The sequence below is a fragment of the Crocodylus porosus genome, unplaced genomic scaffold (genome assembly GCF_001723895.1).
Source record: "Crocodylus porosus isolate Cpor-Errol unplaced genomic scaffold, CroPor_comp1, whole genome shotgun sequence".
In the NCBI taxonomy this organism is placed as follows: Eukaryota; Metazoa; Chordata; order Crocodylia; family Crocodylidae; genus Crocodylus; species Crocodylus porosus.
In genome coordinates, this window is record NW_017728910.1 from 24610110 (window position 1) to 24625214 (window position 15105).

Here is a 15105-nt window from a genome sequence, read left to right on the forward strand (position 1 = left end):
CTACTAATATGCTAAGGGCCTAGCGCTGTATTATTCAGTTCAAGCTCAATGCAAAAACAAATACAACTCTAGGAACATGCACTTAGTTTCTAGATTTTATATATAAAATAGGCTTGGGTACTTGACTGGTCAAATAAAGTTCAGTCAATTGACTAGTCATATATCAATAAAAAATGGCCAGTAAGTCCAAATAATACACAGAAAAAAACACAAATTTTCCATTAAGAAATGTGCCATAAACCCCATATTTCTGTCAAGAAAACTACAAGAAATGTAGATTTGGGGTTTTTTTGGTAAAATTGCTTTAATCTTTGAACGGTCAAAAATATGCAGTCAATTGACTGGTCAGTTGACAATATTTGACTGGTCAATTGACCGGCTTACCAACCCTAATATTAAGTTTAAAAAATATAGCAAACTAGACAAAAATAGCCAAAAGAGGATTTTATTAGTCCCATAGACATTACAGTTATGCTAATTTCCTATTCAGATTTTAAAATCAAAATCCAGTCTTACTGAGCATCTTGACGGTGCACTCAACACTTCACTCTCAGTCATGTTCACCCCTGAGTTAGTAGGAGTTAATAGGACCACGCTTGAGTTAAGGTTTGTAGCTAGAGCTAAATGCAAGCTGCAGGGCTGTGAAATACAAGAGAGAGATTACTACGAATGGCTAAGGGATAGTAAAACTGCAGAAGAAAGGATAAGTTGATTCAAGGCAGATGAGGTCCTTTGGGTAAATCTGATATTTTTTATTAGACTCGCTTAAATAGTTGGAAAAATTCTTCTTTGCAAGCCTAAAGGAACATCGGGACCATTACAAAGGAGACGGGGCGTTAACACCTGTGGAGTGAAGCGAGATTAGCCAGGATCCCTGATATTCCCCCATCCTGACGGCCACTCCAGTCTGGACACAGTCTGCTGTGCTATTTCTCTCCTGTGTCCTCTTCTGCTGTCTGAATGTTGTGTGCAAGAGGGGCTCTGTGCCTGGCAGCCTGCATATTGCACATTGATCTAAGAGGCAGTGGGGCTGAAGGGTCTGGACATGTCCTTTGCAGAGTGTATGCAAAGATGATCATCTCTACGCAAATGAGGGAATAATTAGTTCATCCATTGGGATGTCTTGTCACTTGTGTGCATGCCCCGGGGGTCTGGATCCTCCACCTGGCTGGCTACAGCTAAGTCAAGGGTCACTTTATGCCGGTCTGGATAGAGCAGTCTAAGCAACCAGGACCTTAGCAGAGCATCCCTGCTGGAAAGGACCACAGTCCTGGAGGAACTGCTGCAGGATGTCAAGACTGTGAATGAGCGGAGGCCTCAGGTCCTGTAAGATCATATCCCTGTTCCCCTGCCCCCAAATCGACACTGAAGTCAACCAGAAGTTCAAAGCACGACCCTTGCAGGGATCACAAATCCCCCAGGCCAGCTTTCCTCCACCTTTAGCTCCCTTTGACTTAGCTCAGCGGGGGACCTGACCACAACTGCCCTACTGGGATCCTCTGGTGAGGAGGGAACCAGAAATAAGTGGAGAACTGGCCCAACCAGCTCTTCAGCCTGCTTCTCAGTCTCTTGATGTGAGTTAAGATGAAGTGTAGAGAATATCTGAAGTCTTGGACTTAAGAGTCTGGGATGGAGGATGCTTGCCTGTAGTATCCAGGGGCATCCAAATCCCAAACCTCTGGGCTTGGACTTGCATGTAGGATGCCTGCTAATGGATCTGGGAGTATCGGAAATCTCAGGGTGAGAGGTCTGAGATGGAGGAGAACGACTGAGTTCTGCCTGCTCAATCGATATGGTTTTTGGAACAACTGAGTTCTGCTCAATCAATGTGATTTGGAACTGATTTGATCTGGAACTCGAAATATATATATATAAAAAGCCAGCCTTGTTGCAGCCCTGTGGTGGAGTGACTGTTACACACTGCTCCCCAGGTTTTCCCCACTGGTTTTCCCCTTGGGATATAGCATCCCTCGGGCTGCTGTGATACGCACCCGGGTGTGAGACCGGGCAGAGAGTTGCGGGAGGCCGTGCCCTATCTCTTCTATGCCAGAGAAACATGGACAAAACACTGGGACAGTCACCTGAAATCCAATTAGCAGCAAAGCCAGTTCAGGTTGCTTTCTAATTTGCAAACGACCCTGTTGGGTAGCACCCTCTGCATGGAAAGTCTATGCATAACTCATCCAATGGGGTGAATTTTGACAGCAAGCAGCTCCCTAATATGACTAATGCCTTGCTGCATTTTTCTCTATCCTGTGCAGAGCTGGGGACCACCTTTGCCATGCCCGCCACCACAGAAGGGCAGCTGACCCAGGACGAGTCGTTTGGCACCGACGAGCCCATGCCCTTCGCAGCAGAAAGTGACGTGCTCCGAGTGGTCAAGCTAGAAACTGCAGACAGAGCTGCCACCTCTGCTGGCGCCGGCAATGGCCCAACGCCATTTCCTCCTGGGTTTTCCTACGGGGAGGCGAATATTGAGATAACCAGGTTGCCGACACACTCGCAGCTCCCGGAGGCCCACACCGTCAGCTGGCTGCCAGCTGTATTTGAGCACAACGTCACCACACGTGGTGAAGGGGGACAAGACTCTTTGGGCTCGGGGCCAAGCCCCGGTGTCACAGCAGAGCCCTCTATAGCAGAAGCCAAAACGTTACCGAGCACGACCAATTCTTCGCGCTCCTCTCTGGACAACAGGCTGGCTACCACAACGCCAGATGCAGAAGAAGCGGCCACCATTGCTTTCCCTTTCCCTGGACAAATATCCACTTTGTCCTCCGAGGTGGAGCCAGATGCATTCTCCAGCATCCCTGCTGCTGCTTCTCTCTTTGTAGGCCTCGATAAAGTTTTCGTAGCGCCTGCCCCACGGGAGGGCACAGAAGAAGAACTGATCTCTGCTGCCAGCAAAGCGCCCCTTTCTCCATCCACCGCGGAGATGGAGCTGATGGGGGCAGCGGTGGAGGGGACGACTCGTGCTGGAGCTCCCAGCAGGGCAGTACCCCTACCCACGGATGCAGGCCTGGGAACAACTAATTTGGCTGTGGGAGCACAGGAAGAGAGCATGGCCTCCAGTGCTGATGGCCAAAATGAAGTAGGTGCCTTTACCTGGAGCCCAGACACCAGAAAGGCTACAGAGCCGCTTTTGTGGAGCACAGAAGACCTGGGCGACATGGAAAGCTCTTCGTGGTCATCTCTACAGGTGGAGGCAGTGACGGGAGCACGTGAACCCCTGGGGGAAACTATCCCGTCTACTACCGCCTCTCCTGATGAAGCCAAGGCCTCGGAAGGAGCTTCAGAGATGGACGCCACAAATGATGCCCCAAAGGCCACAGCTCCTGAACCCACACAGCCATCACTGGGGAGCAGGTCAGCCATAGGAACATCAGACGACACAGAGGAAATGTCCGCCGTTGCCTCTGGTGCTGGGGAGGACGATACCGTGCCAGCAGGACCTGCTGATGCTGAAGAAGGGCTCTATCCACAGGCTTTCTCTAGCACACCCGAACCCAGTCAATCCCCTTCAGACAGCGAGATGCATTCAGGACTAGCAGCTACCCAAGGCAGAGGGGATGCCGATAGCTTGGTGTCCGCAGCCAGCGAAGGGACTGTTGGAGACAGCAGTCTCCAGAGTGAAACCCAGCCTGTGTCCCTGGATGCGGAGCGGAGTCCAGATAGCACCGTACAGCCCTTGCCAGGGGCCTGGGCCAATGCTGGAACGTCTCTCCAGTCCCCGCTGGAGGATGGGGAAGCAATTCGTGCCCCAGAGGGAGAAAACTCTGGCCCCACATCTCTTAGTGAAGCCCCCACCGAGTCATCCTTTTCAGAGGCTGAAGATGCAGGAGTCTCCCCAGCTCCTGGGTCCTCCCAGCCGACTCCAGATGCTGAGGCGGACGTCGTGCATATAACTAAGGAGGGCACAGAGGTGGCCGTGAGCTCTGGCCTTGCAGCTACTGAAACTCAGGAAGCATGGCTCTCCGGAGCCCGTGGCAGTGGAGCAGCATTGCTGCCCGATACCAGTGTGGAGACCTCCAGCTCAGCCTTTGCAGGGAACGAGGAGGCCACCACATCCATCGCGGACACCCAGGGTCAAACCAGACCCTCGCCCTCAGGCCCAGCAGTGGGTCCAGCAGAGGTGGCTGCGTCGGAGCTGCCAGCTGGAGGAGCAGGAGCCATGGCGGCCTCTGAAACTTCCCTCCCTGCATCCGGAGGGATTGGGGCAGAGACAGGGGCACCCACGGCATCAGGAGACGTGTCCCTGTCTCCCAGCGATGCCCCCACTGAGATGTCGCTTGCAGAGCTGGCAGGGACAGGAGCCTCCCCAGTTGGATCCTCCCACACTCCTGGTCCTTCCCAACCCTCTCCCACTGTGATTGCACCTGCAACTGCAGGGGAGAAAGAGGACTCCCCAAGTGCCAGCCGTGCCGATGGAGAGGAAACCCCGCTTCCCTCCCCAGCCATGGAGGCAGAGCCGCCTGCTTCAACAAATGCTTCTGGAGCACCTGAGAGCAAAGCGGAAGCTGTGCCGGCCAGCACCGGCCCTGAATCCACTCATCCAGCATCGGCAGGAAGCGAGGAAACCACCATACCCAGCGTGGAGACCCAACGGGAAGCCAATCCCTTGCTCTCGAACACAGTGGTGGGTCCAGCAGAGGCAGGCTCAGGAGATACAAGAGCCTCAGCTGCCTCTGAAGCTTCCCTCCCTTCATCTCCAGGGGATGGGGCGGTGCCAGGGGAGGGGTCCCCAGCATCTCCCAGTGATGTCCTCGCTGAACTGTCCACTTCAGGGAATGGGTTTTCAAGTGCTCCTGGCTCCTGGCAGCCATCTGCAGTCACTGAGGCTGATGTAGCATCGATCAAAGAGGACACAGAGGCAGTGGCAAACTCTGGCTTTGTAGCAGCTGCAACTCCCCAGGGAGGACAGATCTCCGGAGCCCTTGCGGGAGTGATGTTGCTGCCCGATGCAGGCGTGGAGACCTCTGGAAACAAGGAAGCCACCACCTCCATCACTGACACCCACAGTCCAACCAGCCTCTCACCCTCAAATGCAGCACGAAGCCCAGCAGAGACCAGCACAGGAAATGCGTCGAAACTGCTGGTGGCAGGAGCAGGAACCTTGGCTGGCCTGGACCCTTCTCTCCCATCATCCTTAGGGGGTGGGGCAGCGATGGCCACACAACCCCACTCCGGAGACGTGTCCCCAGCTGCCTCTGCTTCTTCTCGCGATGCCCTGGCTGCATCCTCTATTTCAGAGACAGGAGTCACCCCTCGAGCAGTTTCTAGTGGTGCCGATTTTTCCCAGCATGAGACCGTTGCGGGCCCTGCAGCTGCAGAGGAGGCCAGGGGCTCTGCTAGCACAGCAGCAACAGCAAACAGGGGAGCGGGAATATCCAGCACAGGTACTCCAAGTGCAGCGAATGACTCTCCCTTGGGCACAGCGCTGGGTCCAGCAAGCATGGGAGAAGCAGGCACCTCAGCTGGCACTACAGCTTCCTTTGGGTCCTCTCTGGTGGGTGAAGCCTCTACCCCGGCTTTTCCCAGTGATGTCCTCACTGAGCCATCAGCTTCAGGGATTAAAAACATAGGAGTTCCCCTAACTGGGTTTCCATCGCTGCCTGACACAGGCACAGAGACCTCTGGCATGACAGCTGCAGGAAGTGAGGAAGCCCCCACGTCTGTCAGCGACACCCAGACTCAAATCAATCTCTTGCCCTCAAATGCAGCCCAGAGTCCAGCGGACACCACGGAGACCAGCACAGAAGATTCATCGGCGCGGCCGGCTGGAGCCCCAGCTGACTCAGGTACTTCCCTCCCTTCACCTCTGGAGGCTGGGGCCGTGACAGGAGCGGGGTCCCCGTCTTCCCTGGCATCTCCTAGCAATGTCCTTGCTGAGCCATCATCTTCAGGGACTGGGTTCTCCAGCACTCCTGGCTCTTCCCAGCCATCGGGGGTTGCAGAGGCAGTCGTAGCATTGATAACTAAGGAGGGCACAGGGGCGGTGGCGAGCTCTGGCCTTGCAGGTGGGGAAACTTCTCGGGGACCGCAGCTCTCTGGAGCCCTTGGTAGTGGAGCAACATTGCGGTCCGATGCGGGCATGGAGCCCTCTGGCTTGGCATCTGCAGAAAGCGAGGAAGCTGCCACGTCTGTCACTGATGCCCAGCATCAAGCCAGTCTCTCACCCTCTGCGAGTCCAGAGATGGGTGCAGGAGATGCACTGGAGCTGCCAGTCGGAGGAGCCTCGGCTGCCTCTGAAACGTCCCCTGCTTCATCTGGAGGGGATGCGGCAGGGACAGGAGCACGCACGGCACCAGGAGATGCATCTCCATCTGCCAGCAACGAGCCGCTGCTTTCAGAGCCTGACAGTGCAGCGAACAGAGCTCCTGGCGCTTCAGGCTCTTCTCTGGTGTCCTCTGATAGCGAGACTCCTGCTTCGGCGGGGGCCGGATACACCGGAGACGTGACTGGCTCAGCGTCCCCTGCAAGGGAAGAACCAGTTGTTCCCGACAGCAGTCTCCTGGGTGAAACGTATCCCTCACCCTCAATCCCAGAGCTGGGGTCAGCCAATGCAGCGGAGCTACCCACCGGAGAATCGGGGGCTTCGCCTAAGGCTGGCCCCTCCGGGTCAGAGCCCAGTAACGTAGCATCTGCCCCTAACGGGTTCTCTAACACTCCTATCTCCACCCGACCGGCTGCAGTCACCCAGGCAGATGCAGGCACAGAGGAGGCAGCAAGCTCTGGCCGTGCAAGTGCTAAGGAAGCCCCCTTGTCCCCATCTGCCGTGGAGTCCCAGGCTCCCAGCGCAGCAGCAGAAGCACCTCGGGGAGCACAGCCACCCGGAGCCCTTGGCAGCGGAGCGCCGTCGCTGTCCCAGACGGGAGGGGAGACCTCCACAGATGTCAAGGAAGCCGCGACATCCACGAGCCGTGATGCCCCAAATCCTTCTTCCTCCTCGGACGCAGAGCTGAACCCGCCAAGTGCGGCAGAGCTGCAAATGGGACACACGGGGACCCTGGCTAACGCTGGCACTTCCCTTCCATCCTCCCTGGACAACGGGGCGGCCGCAGGGGGTGTCGTGCCATCAGGAGCAGGGTCCCCATCTGCTCTCGTCTCTTCCAGCAAAACACACACCGAGCTCCTGGAGCCAGAGACCCAAAACACAGGCACGGTGGTGGCTGGCGGGTCAGGTGCTCCAGTCCCAACCAGAAAGGAAGTGCTCAAGTCTGCTTCCAACGTCCCTGGGGAAACCGCCACGGCCTCCCCTGCTTCGGAGGCCGAAAGGGAAGGGTCCTCCTCTCTTGGAGGCTTCCGCTCCATCGATTCTGCTCCTCCCTTGTCGGGTGGCGAGGGACCGCTCTCTCCTGCGGCCACAGAAGGGAGAGGGGACAGCGCAGGGCCTGTGTCGGCCGCAGACAAGGGGAACGCGGGATCCACTGCTGACTCCCAGAGCGAAACAGGTCCAGCAAATGCTCCAGTGGAAGAAACGGGGGTTTTGACCCCGGCCAGGGAGGTCTCTCCATTGTCCGGAGATGGGTCAGCGACGGTTGTCCGTGTATCATCCGAAGTGTCCTCCTCGGCCTCGGCCTCGGCCAGCAAAACTCCTGCCGAGGCCCCACAGGCTGCAGAGCCAGGACCTTCCTCCACCGGTTTGCTTTCTAGCACCCCATCCTCCCTGCAGCTTCCCGAGGTGGCAGCTCGGGAAGGCCTGGCTACGACACCGCTCCCTCTCCCGGTCACACAAGGTACGTCCCACGCGTGTTGTCAGTCCGCTGCAGAGGAAGACATGGGCTTTTCCTAGGAATGCTTCCTCCGCGTGCTCCCAGCTGCTGGCGTCACCAGCTACATGTGCACGACAGCATGTCTTGGTTGCCTTGCCTCAGGTTTTGATCATTTTTAGGGCTGGCTGGAAGACATCTGCGTTCTCCTTGGTTCTCCCTGGCAGGGGTGATGGGGACTGCGTGAGGTCTGGAGGAAAGGTGGGGGTGGTGGTTGCATTGTAAGCAATGCTGGGGGTCCTTCCTTTGTCCTGGAGACCTGTAATGAAGGGTTACTTCATGCATGAAAGCCTGGACTTTTAATTGCATATGCACTTAAGGAAGTATTTTGGGATATCTGCTCTTCTCTGTATTTTTATGGTGCTTGACACCTGCTCCACTAAGGCAGAGAGCAGCCTTCCACTGCTCATTAATAGCAGCCTTCACCTCCCTGCAGGGGGTTGCAAAGAGGCTGGAGCTGGACTGGTCTCAGTGGGGGCAGATGACAGGACCAGGAGCAATGGGCTCAAGCTGCAGCAAGGGAGGTTTAAGTTGGATACTAGGAGAAACTTTCTGCCAAGGAGGGTGGTGAAGCACTGGTTACTCAGAGAGGGGGTGCAGTCTCCATCCTCGGAGGTGCTGAAGATGTGGCTAGACCCATCCATGGCTGGGGTGGTGTAGTTGGGTGGCCTCCCAATGTCCCTTCAGACCCTCATTTTCTATGACTCTCAGATGCCCAAACCAAGCGGTTCCTTGTCAACGTGAGCAGGGATCAGGAGATAATTAGCTATCACCGCGTCCATCCAGAGCCTGATTCTCAACCTGGCCTCGCTTTGTGTTGCCGGCACAAATGGATCGAGCATATAACTGAGGCTGCTAGTTGCCTGGCCGTGCATCAGGTAGTTGACCATCCAGACGACGGCACTTGTGCCTGGACCTGATTTGTACAGGCGTAGAGAGAGACCTGGAGGCTTAGTGAGACCAACTGGGCTTTTCAGAGAAATGACGAGGGTTTAGGGTCATCCACCCCCTGCCCTACAACTCCTGTCACTGCAATGTCATGAATTAGTTCTTTGCTTTTATGGGCAGCGCGTGAGGATGATACCGGTGCAGGATTTGCCCAGGAAGGGACAGCGCTGGCCTCGGTTGCGGGTGCTACAGGCCAGCCGACCGCACGTAAGTCATCGAGAGGGGGGCCGTTGGGAGCCACACAACCGGACCCCTGCCGGGCTCCGCTCTGCTGCGGTCCCCCTCCTCGGATGCTTCATTCACTTCTCTTGTGACTGCCCTAAACGTCGCCAACCTTGATGTTGTAAGAATCAGCCTGAAACTCTTCTGACCAGCGCTCGGTCGCTCTCACCGTTGTGTTTCTGCAGCAGCAGTGCCCCTGTATCCGTACGGAGCAAAGGCAAAGGATAAAGAGTACGTGGAAAGGAGAGTGGATTTTAACTCCCGCCTCTTCAAACCCGCGATCGGATTTCCGTTTGGGAAAACGCTGCGCAATGCTCTCTATGTGAGTCTCGTTTCACTGGCTGCGTTGCCCTCTCTCTCGGAAAGTACCTCGGTGTAGAAAGACTGGAGTTTTCAGAGTCTGAGTGCTTTTGATTTGTTTGCTTTATTTTTGACAATGGATTCATTTGGAGGATTCGAAGTCCTTTAACGAGCTTTTCCTTGGAGTTTCTCTAAGGCTGGCTCGTGGGTGTGAAGCATCAGAAAAGTCTGCAGCCCCCCCATGACACAATGGCTGTCCATGGGAACAAGGGACATCCCAGCTTTGGTGCATATTTCCTAGGATCTGGCATTCCTGCCTGATCTGGAAGAGTTTTAGTGGGCTTTGGTTAAAGTTATGACCATTTTATAATTTAAGGCGTCCTTCAGAACTGTTTTCTTTTCTTAAGACGTAGCAGGGACCACCGTTGGCTCTGTGTGAAGTCCATGGTCGGGCTTCTCAGCGCAACCCCGTGGTGCTCAAGGGCACGTACAGACCTGACTCCAAAGTGCATTGCATTTGAGGGGTCGGGGCCATGAACTAAGCCTCCGTTGGCAGCAGAGACTCTGTTGCTTGCGTATGAAGATTTTAACCCAAGGAATTAACTTTTAGTTTACAGATAACGGGCAAATAATTTTCCCAGCCACAGACCACGATGTTTTCCCATATCCCAACCCACCACCTGAAGGGTTTAATGGCCATGAAACAGTCCCGATGGTAGCTGTGTTTTGGGATAATGCTGATTTCTCCAGAGGCGTCGGCACTACCTTTTACCAGGTTCGTTTTATGGATGGTAACACTAGCGCTGACCTTATAGCCAGTCCGGCCAACCCCCTGCACGGGTCTGGCACTCTTTCCCATGAAGCTGGCAAAGTTGAACTCGTGACAGCTTTGTTCTGTTGGTCCCTTCGCCATCCATGCTGCAGTGGGTGTAACTGGGAAGCCGGGCTTTGTAGACCCGCTGGGCTTTTTAGCCATTCCTGATGGCCCCATACACGTGAGTCTGCCCTAACTTAGGGGGACGGTCACTGCGGTGCAGAAAGTCTCATTTATGCTCTTAGGGATCCCTAGAACAGAGGCTTTGGCACAGGGCAGGAGCTCCCAGTCTCACGCGCCCCTGTGCTCCCACGGGGGTGTATAACCACGTGCACATGTGCAACCCCCAGGAATTCATGACCCTGAACTCTGCCAAGCCTCCGTTCATTCAAGACGTGGAAGCGAAGATTCGGCGATACGTGGGGACGTCGTACTCGGCCGTGTGGACGCTGAAGATCACCTGGGTGAAGGCCCCTGCCTACCCCGCATGGAGGGATGTCACCAAGGTATGTGGCACCTTAAGTGGCAGGAAGCTGTCGCCCCTCTTCACCACCGTCCTCATGCCTCTCCTGTTGCATTGTGTCTGCGTTATAGGAAACGTGGGTGCTGGGGCTTTTGCATCGGCTTCAGCCCACATTTTGGGGACTTTGAGAGTGGACACAGGGTCCTGTGGGGAGGGCGCTTGCTGGTCCTGGGGGGTCTAGGGGCCCATTCCCGGCTCTGTGACTTCCAGCAAGTTGTTGGCTCTCTGCACCTCAGTTCCCAAGCCTTGAATTGCCAGCCGGGGAGAGCCTAGGAGGTGAGGGAAGCACTTTCGATGGGTATTCAAGGACAGACGTGGCTGCAAGTGCCCTGCAGCAATGGTCACGTGGCTCCCCATATTCATTTTGGATCCACTGAGTTCAAGTGACATTCACCCTTCTGCCGAAAACTGGGATAAAAACTTTGGTGAAAGGGGGCTTCAGGGGGGCTGTGGGTAATGCACACAGCCCCCTGGCATTGAGATGACTGTCGCTCCCTACGCAGTGAAATCTGTCCGCACAGAGAGGGGACTGACCCCCATCTCCAATGCTTTTATGAAAAAAAATCCCAAAGTCTAAGTTTTCATGTCCAGGGATTTGGAGTAGAGCTCTTTTCGGATGTGTTTTAAATTCTTTGGAGATTTTTCCCTGGAATTTTTTCTTTTAAAAATTGGGGGTTTTTTGGACATGTTACAGAAACTTTCTGTTTGCTGGAAGGCAGGGTGGAGAGGCACCTTGTGGACAAACCCAAGCAGAGATGCATAAGCGCCCATGAGCTCAATTCATCGGATGCTAGCAGAAACGCAGATTTTCACTAATGAAAATGGACCATCAATAAATGGTCGAGGCCAGGGAGGGTACTGAATAGGGGACAGATCACTTTAGAGGTAGCCAGTTTGATGCTCTCCATGTATAGCATCCTCTTCTGCCACTAATGGAGACAAGATATCGGGCTAGACGGACCATTGGTGTGACCCAGTATGACATTGCTTATGTTCTTAGGTTTTTACTAAAAAAAAAAAACCCCTAGACCCCTTTTTTTGGTATAAAATGTCACTTTTTCTTTGTGCCAAAAGTGAAAAAATGTCATTGTGGTTTTTTTTAAAACAATCCTTGGCTTTCCATGCATGTGCTTAAGTTTCCTTTGTGGAGGATTACACTTGTCTCCTTGGTGACCCACCTCTGTTGCAAGCCCCCCAGAAGTGCATGGATTCCCCTACACGATTTTCACAATACAGACCAGAGGGCCTCGTTAGCACCACGGTTGGCCGCTGTTCGTCGCCTCTCGTTGAATAGCAACTGGTGCCATTGCTGCGCCCTTCCTGGAGGCAACACCGCCTTGGTGCTTGCCCCCCTGACCGCTGCGTGTTCTTCCAGACGAACACGTACCAGGCTGTCCTCACCACCGACGGGGTCAAGTCCTACGTCCTGATCCTCTACCAAGATGGCAGCATGCAGTGGGATTACACCAGGCGTCCAGCCACGGACGTCCTGATCGGCTACTCCAGGTGCTGTGTTTTTACCACTTCTGCTGGACACGGAGGAGGAGCCGGATATAATGACCTGAACACGAGCATTTACAAGCCTCGAGTTGTCCGAGTGTTGCATTGTATTTACCCGCACCGTTTCTGTTGGCTTGAATCCTTTATTGCCACGGAGGGTGTCCCGGGGGGGGCCAGACTTTATTAGCACCGGCTGGATTGTTTGAGGGAGGTTAGAGAAATGCCTGGTGCTGGTATAGAGGAGCCTGCTCTTGCCAGGGCCCTGAACTGAAGGTCTTTCTCTCTCTCATGCAGTGGGGATGGATTTTACCAAAATGACAACCTGACTCGGAGACCTCCGGCTGCTAAATATCGCCCCGACCAGTTCAGCGGCGACAGCACAGGTAGGAGCCTTGCAGCCAGTCGCAGCTCGGTCTTTTTAGCTAATCCAAGAGGAGGGGAAGGGCGACGGGAACCCTACAGAGGAAATGTGAATGTTGACCACACCGGGCTCTCCAGCCCAGAGGCTGGAAGTCAGAGCTGGATAAATTGAGAGTGGGGCAAAAGGTGCAGACCTGTAACAGGGAGGGTAGCTAACCGTAGGAGCCGCCTTGCAAGGGCTCCGGTGGAGTCTCCATTACCGGTGGTTTCTAAATTGACATTAGATGCTCTAGTTCAGTCTTATGGCCTGTGTTATCCAGGAGATGGGACGAGACGATCCCAGCGGTCCCCTTTTGGCTTCCATAATCCATTAACCTACAGACATCCAGAGGAGACCGTGCAAGGCACAAAGGCACACGGTCCCATTTGCTTTTGGAAAATCTCACCCCGTATTTATTCTTCCTGCTGGTAAATCTTGCCCAAAATTGTACCACCCCGCCCACAACTTAGTCCACTAAAATGTCCACGTTCGGTTCACTGGAGGCCACTGTCTTACGACTGCTTTCCTGCCCTCCCAGACCTGCGAGGGCTGTGGATCTACAACCTGGAGAGCCGCGTGGGTGCGAACTACCGGGTGCGGTGCCTCAGCTGGGCCAGCAAGCAGCAGGACCCGGGCACGTGGAACAGGGACCTGCCGCCTTGCCCCTGCTCTCTGCAGCAGGGAGGGTCGGACGGCCGCTTCAGACGCAGCAAAGGAGGTGTGGGATGCCGAGAGCGTATTCCCCCCAGCCATTTTCCCCGGGGTTTTCTCTCCCTTGCCACGGGGTGAGGCTTCCGGTGTACATCGCTTTGCTTTGGCTGAGATCTAGCTACAGGCCAATGCACAGGAGGGCATCGAGGGAAACACTGCGTGCAGAGGGGGCTGGATGTGCTGGGGAGTCTGCTCTGCGGCACAGGAGATGGCCCCGGGAGGACAGTGCTAACCCCAGGCTCTGTGCTTGCGTGTGCAGAAATCCCATTACCTGCTTAGGCCCCAAACCCTGCCCGCGCTGGGGTTTTGTGGCACCTTCGCGGCAAGACGCTATCAGTGCTTTTACACGCGAGCCTCGTTTATGCCTTAAAGTGCCGCGATTCAGGCCATCCCCGGAGCTGCCTGGCTCTGGGGTAACCCCCCTCCCGCCCCACGTCAGAGGCGTAGGAAAGCTGTCGTCTAACCAGCGGGTTGCTGCAGGTTGGCCAGGTGCCCAGGTGACCATGCTGTATGCAGCCTCTCCCAACCAGTACGGCGCGGGGGTGCGATGCCTGTACAGTAAGCAGAACAAGCTCCTCGACGGCCGGCAGGAGAAATACTGGAAGTATTCGAGACAAGCGTCACCATTTCGTGGTAGGCACGGGCTTCTCTTGTGTGGTTCATCCTATTGCTTTCCATCAGCTGCTCTCAATGTTCTGCAAAGCACGTCTGGCTCATTGCTCCCATTTTACAGGGTGGGGAACTGAGGCACAGAGTGCAGAATCAGGCCAGTGACAGAGACAGGAGTAGAGCCCGTAACCTCTGAGCCAGGGGCATCTCTGCGTAGGCTAGCAGCAGTATGATGCTCTGAACGGACTTCTTGGCAAGGCAAACAAACCATATCAGCACGGCTACTAGCTCAGGCGTCCCTATACTGCATCGCAAGCGCAGCTGTAGACAGGCCCCGAATCCAGCGCTCTGCCCACATGCGCTTGGCGCCACGTGGCTGGCCCTTACGCAGGTCCTCCGTGCTTTTCAGGGGAGATGAGGGGATCTGACTCTCTCTAGCTGTGGTGACTTCGAGGCTCCATCTCAGTTTGGTGCCTCGTGTTAGCAATTGCAGATGTGGGCCCAGCGGTGTTTCCAGGGGCTGGAGCTGACCTTATTTGTATATTCAAGGGGTTTGACATGAGCAAGGAAATTGCTCTAAAGCATGGAATGAACTCCTGGGATATTAAATGTTTGTAAGTAGAGCTTGGATTTACCAGGACTCAGGATCCCTTGAAGGCCGGCACAGATGTAGCTGAAATCTGGTGGACCTTGATGGCAGGGCAGACCGTATGGCTGAGCAAGGCTTGGCACCCCTTTTGGTTTCTGTCCAGCTTTTGTCTCCGTAGAGAGGGGACTTGTGTTGGACCCCAGATGACCCCCATGGGATACTTTCTATTTTGTCCCAGGGGCACTGGGTCTCCCAGCCCCCATCATTTGGGGGTCACTGCTCCCTCTTTAATCCTCTCACTTTCCTCCCTAGATCAAGAATTAAAGCTGCACGACTGGTGCTGCAACCAGACAGGGAGCCCCTCATTCTGCGCTCTCTATGGGCAGAAAAGACCAAAGATCGGCTGTGATGGATACAGGCCTCCAAATCTCAGTGAGTTCCTATAGCTCAGGACTGGGGAACAAGGAATACCATGCTCCCAGCCAGGATAACGTGCTGTTCTCCTAGGAAATGGGTGTGAAAGTTTAAAGTATCTGTCTATGGCCCATTGAACAACACTCAGTGGCAAGAGAGAAAAGAAACCCAGGCAGTCCCCTTCCTTGCTCTGTCCTGGCTCAGTGCATATATGGGGTGAAATTCTCTTGGGCATCTAACTGGCCTAAGTGCAATTCTGTTCCCACGTGCTCATCTCTAAATCTGCAGAGGCATCTACTGTCTTACCAC

At 54.8% G+C, this 15105-nt stretch overlaps 1 protein-coding gene across 1 annotated transcript in view; it reads left to right on the forward strand.

The window, feature by feature from the left end:
- Positions 1 to 14851, forward strand: part of LOC109308535 (mucin-4-like) — an 18598-nt gene extending 3747 nt beyond the window's left edge. The window contains exons 2-12 of the mRNA XM_019532884.1: positions 2262 to 6106; positions 6623 to 7733; positions 8835 to 8921; positions 9122 to 9258; positions 9847 to 10011; positions 10401 to 10556; positions 11949 to 12079; positions 12368 to 12456; positions 13012 to 13191; positions 13665 to 13817; positions 14695 to 14851. Coding sequence (XP_019388429.1) covers positions 2262 to 6106; positions 6623 to 7733; positions 8835 to 8921; positions 9122 to 9258; positions 9847 to 10011; positions 10401 to 10556; positions 11949 to 12079; positions 12368 to 12456; positions 13012 to 13191; positions 13665 to 13817; positions 14695 to 14828 — 6188 coding nt within the window. The 3' untranslated portion in view covers positions 14829 to 14851. The remainder of the gene's footprint in view (positions 1 to 2261; positions 6107 to 6622; positions 7734 to 8834; positions 8922 to 9121; positions 9259 to 9846; positions 10012 to 10400; positions 10557 to 11948; positions 12080 to 12367; positions 12457 to 13011; positions 13192 to 13664; positions 13818 to 14694) is intronic.
- The last annotated feature ends 254 nt before the right edge of the window (positions 14852 to 15105 follow it).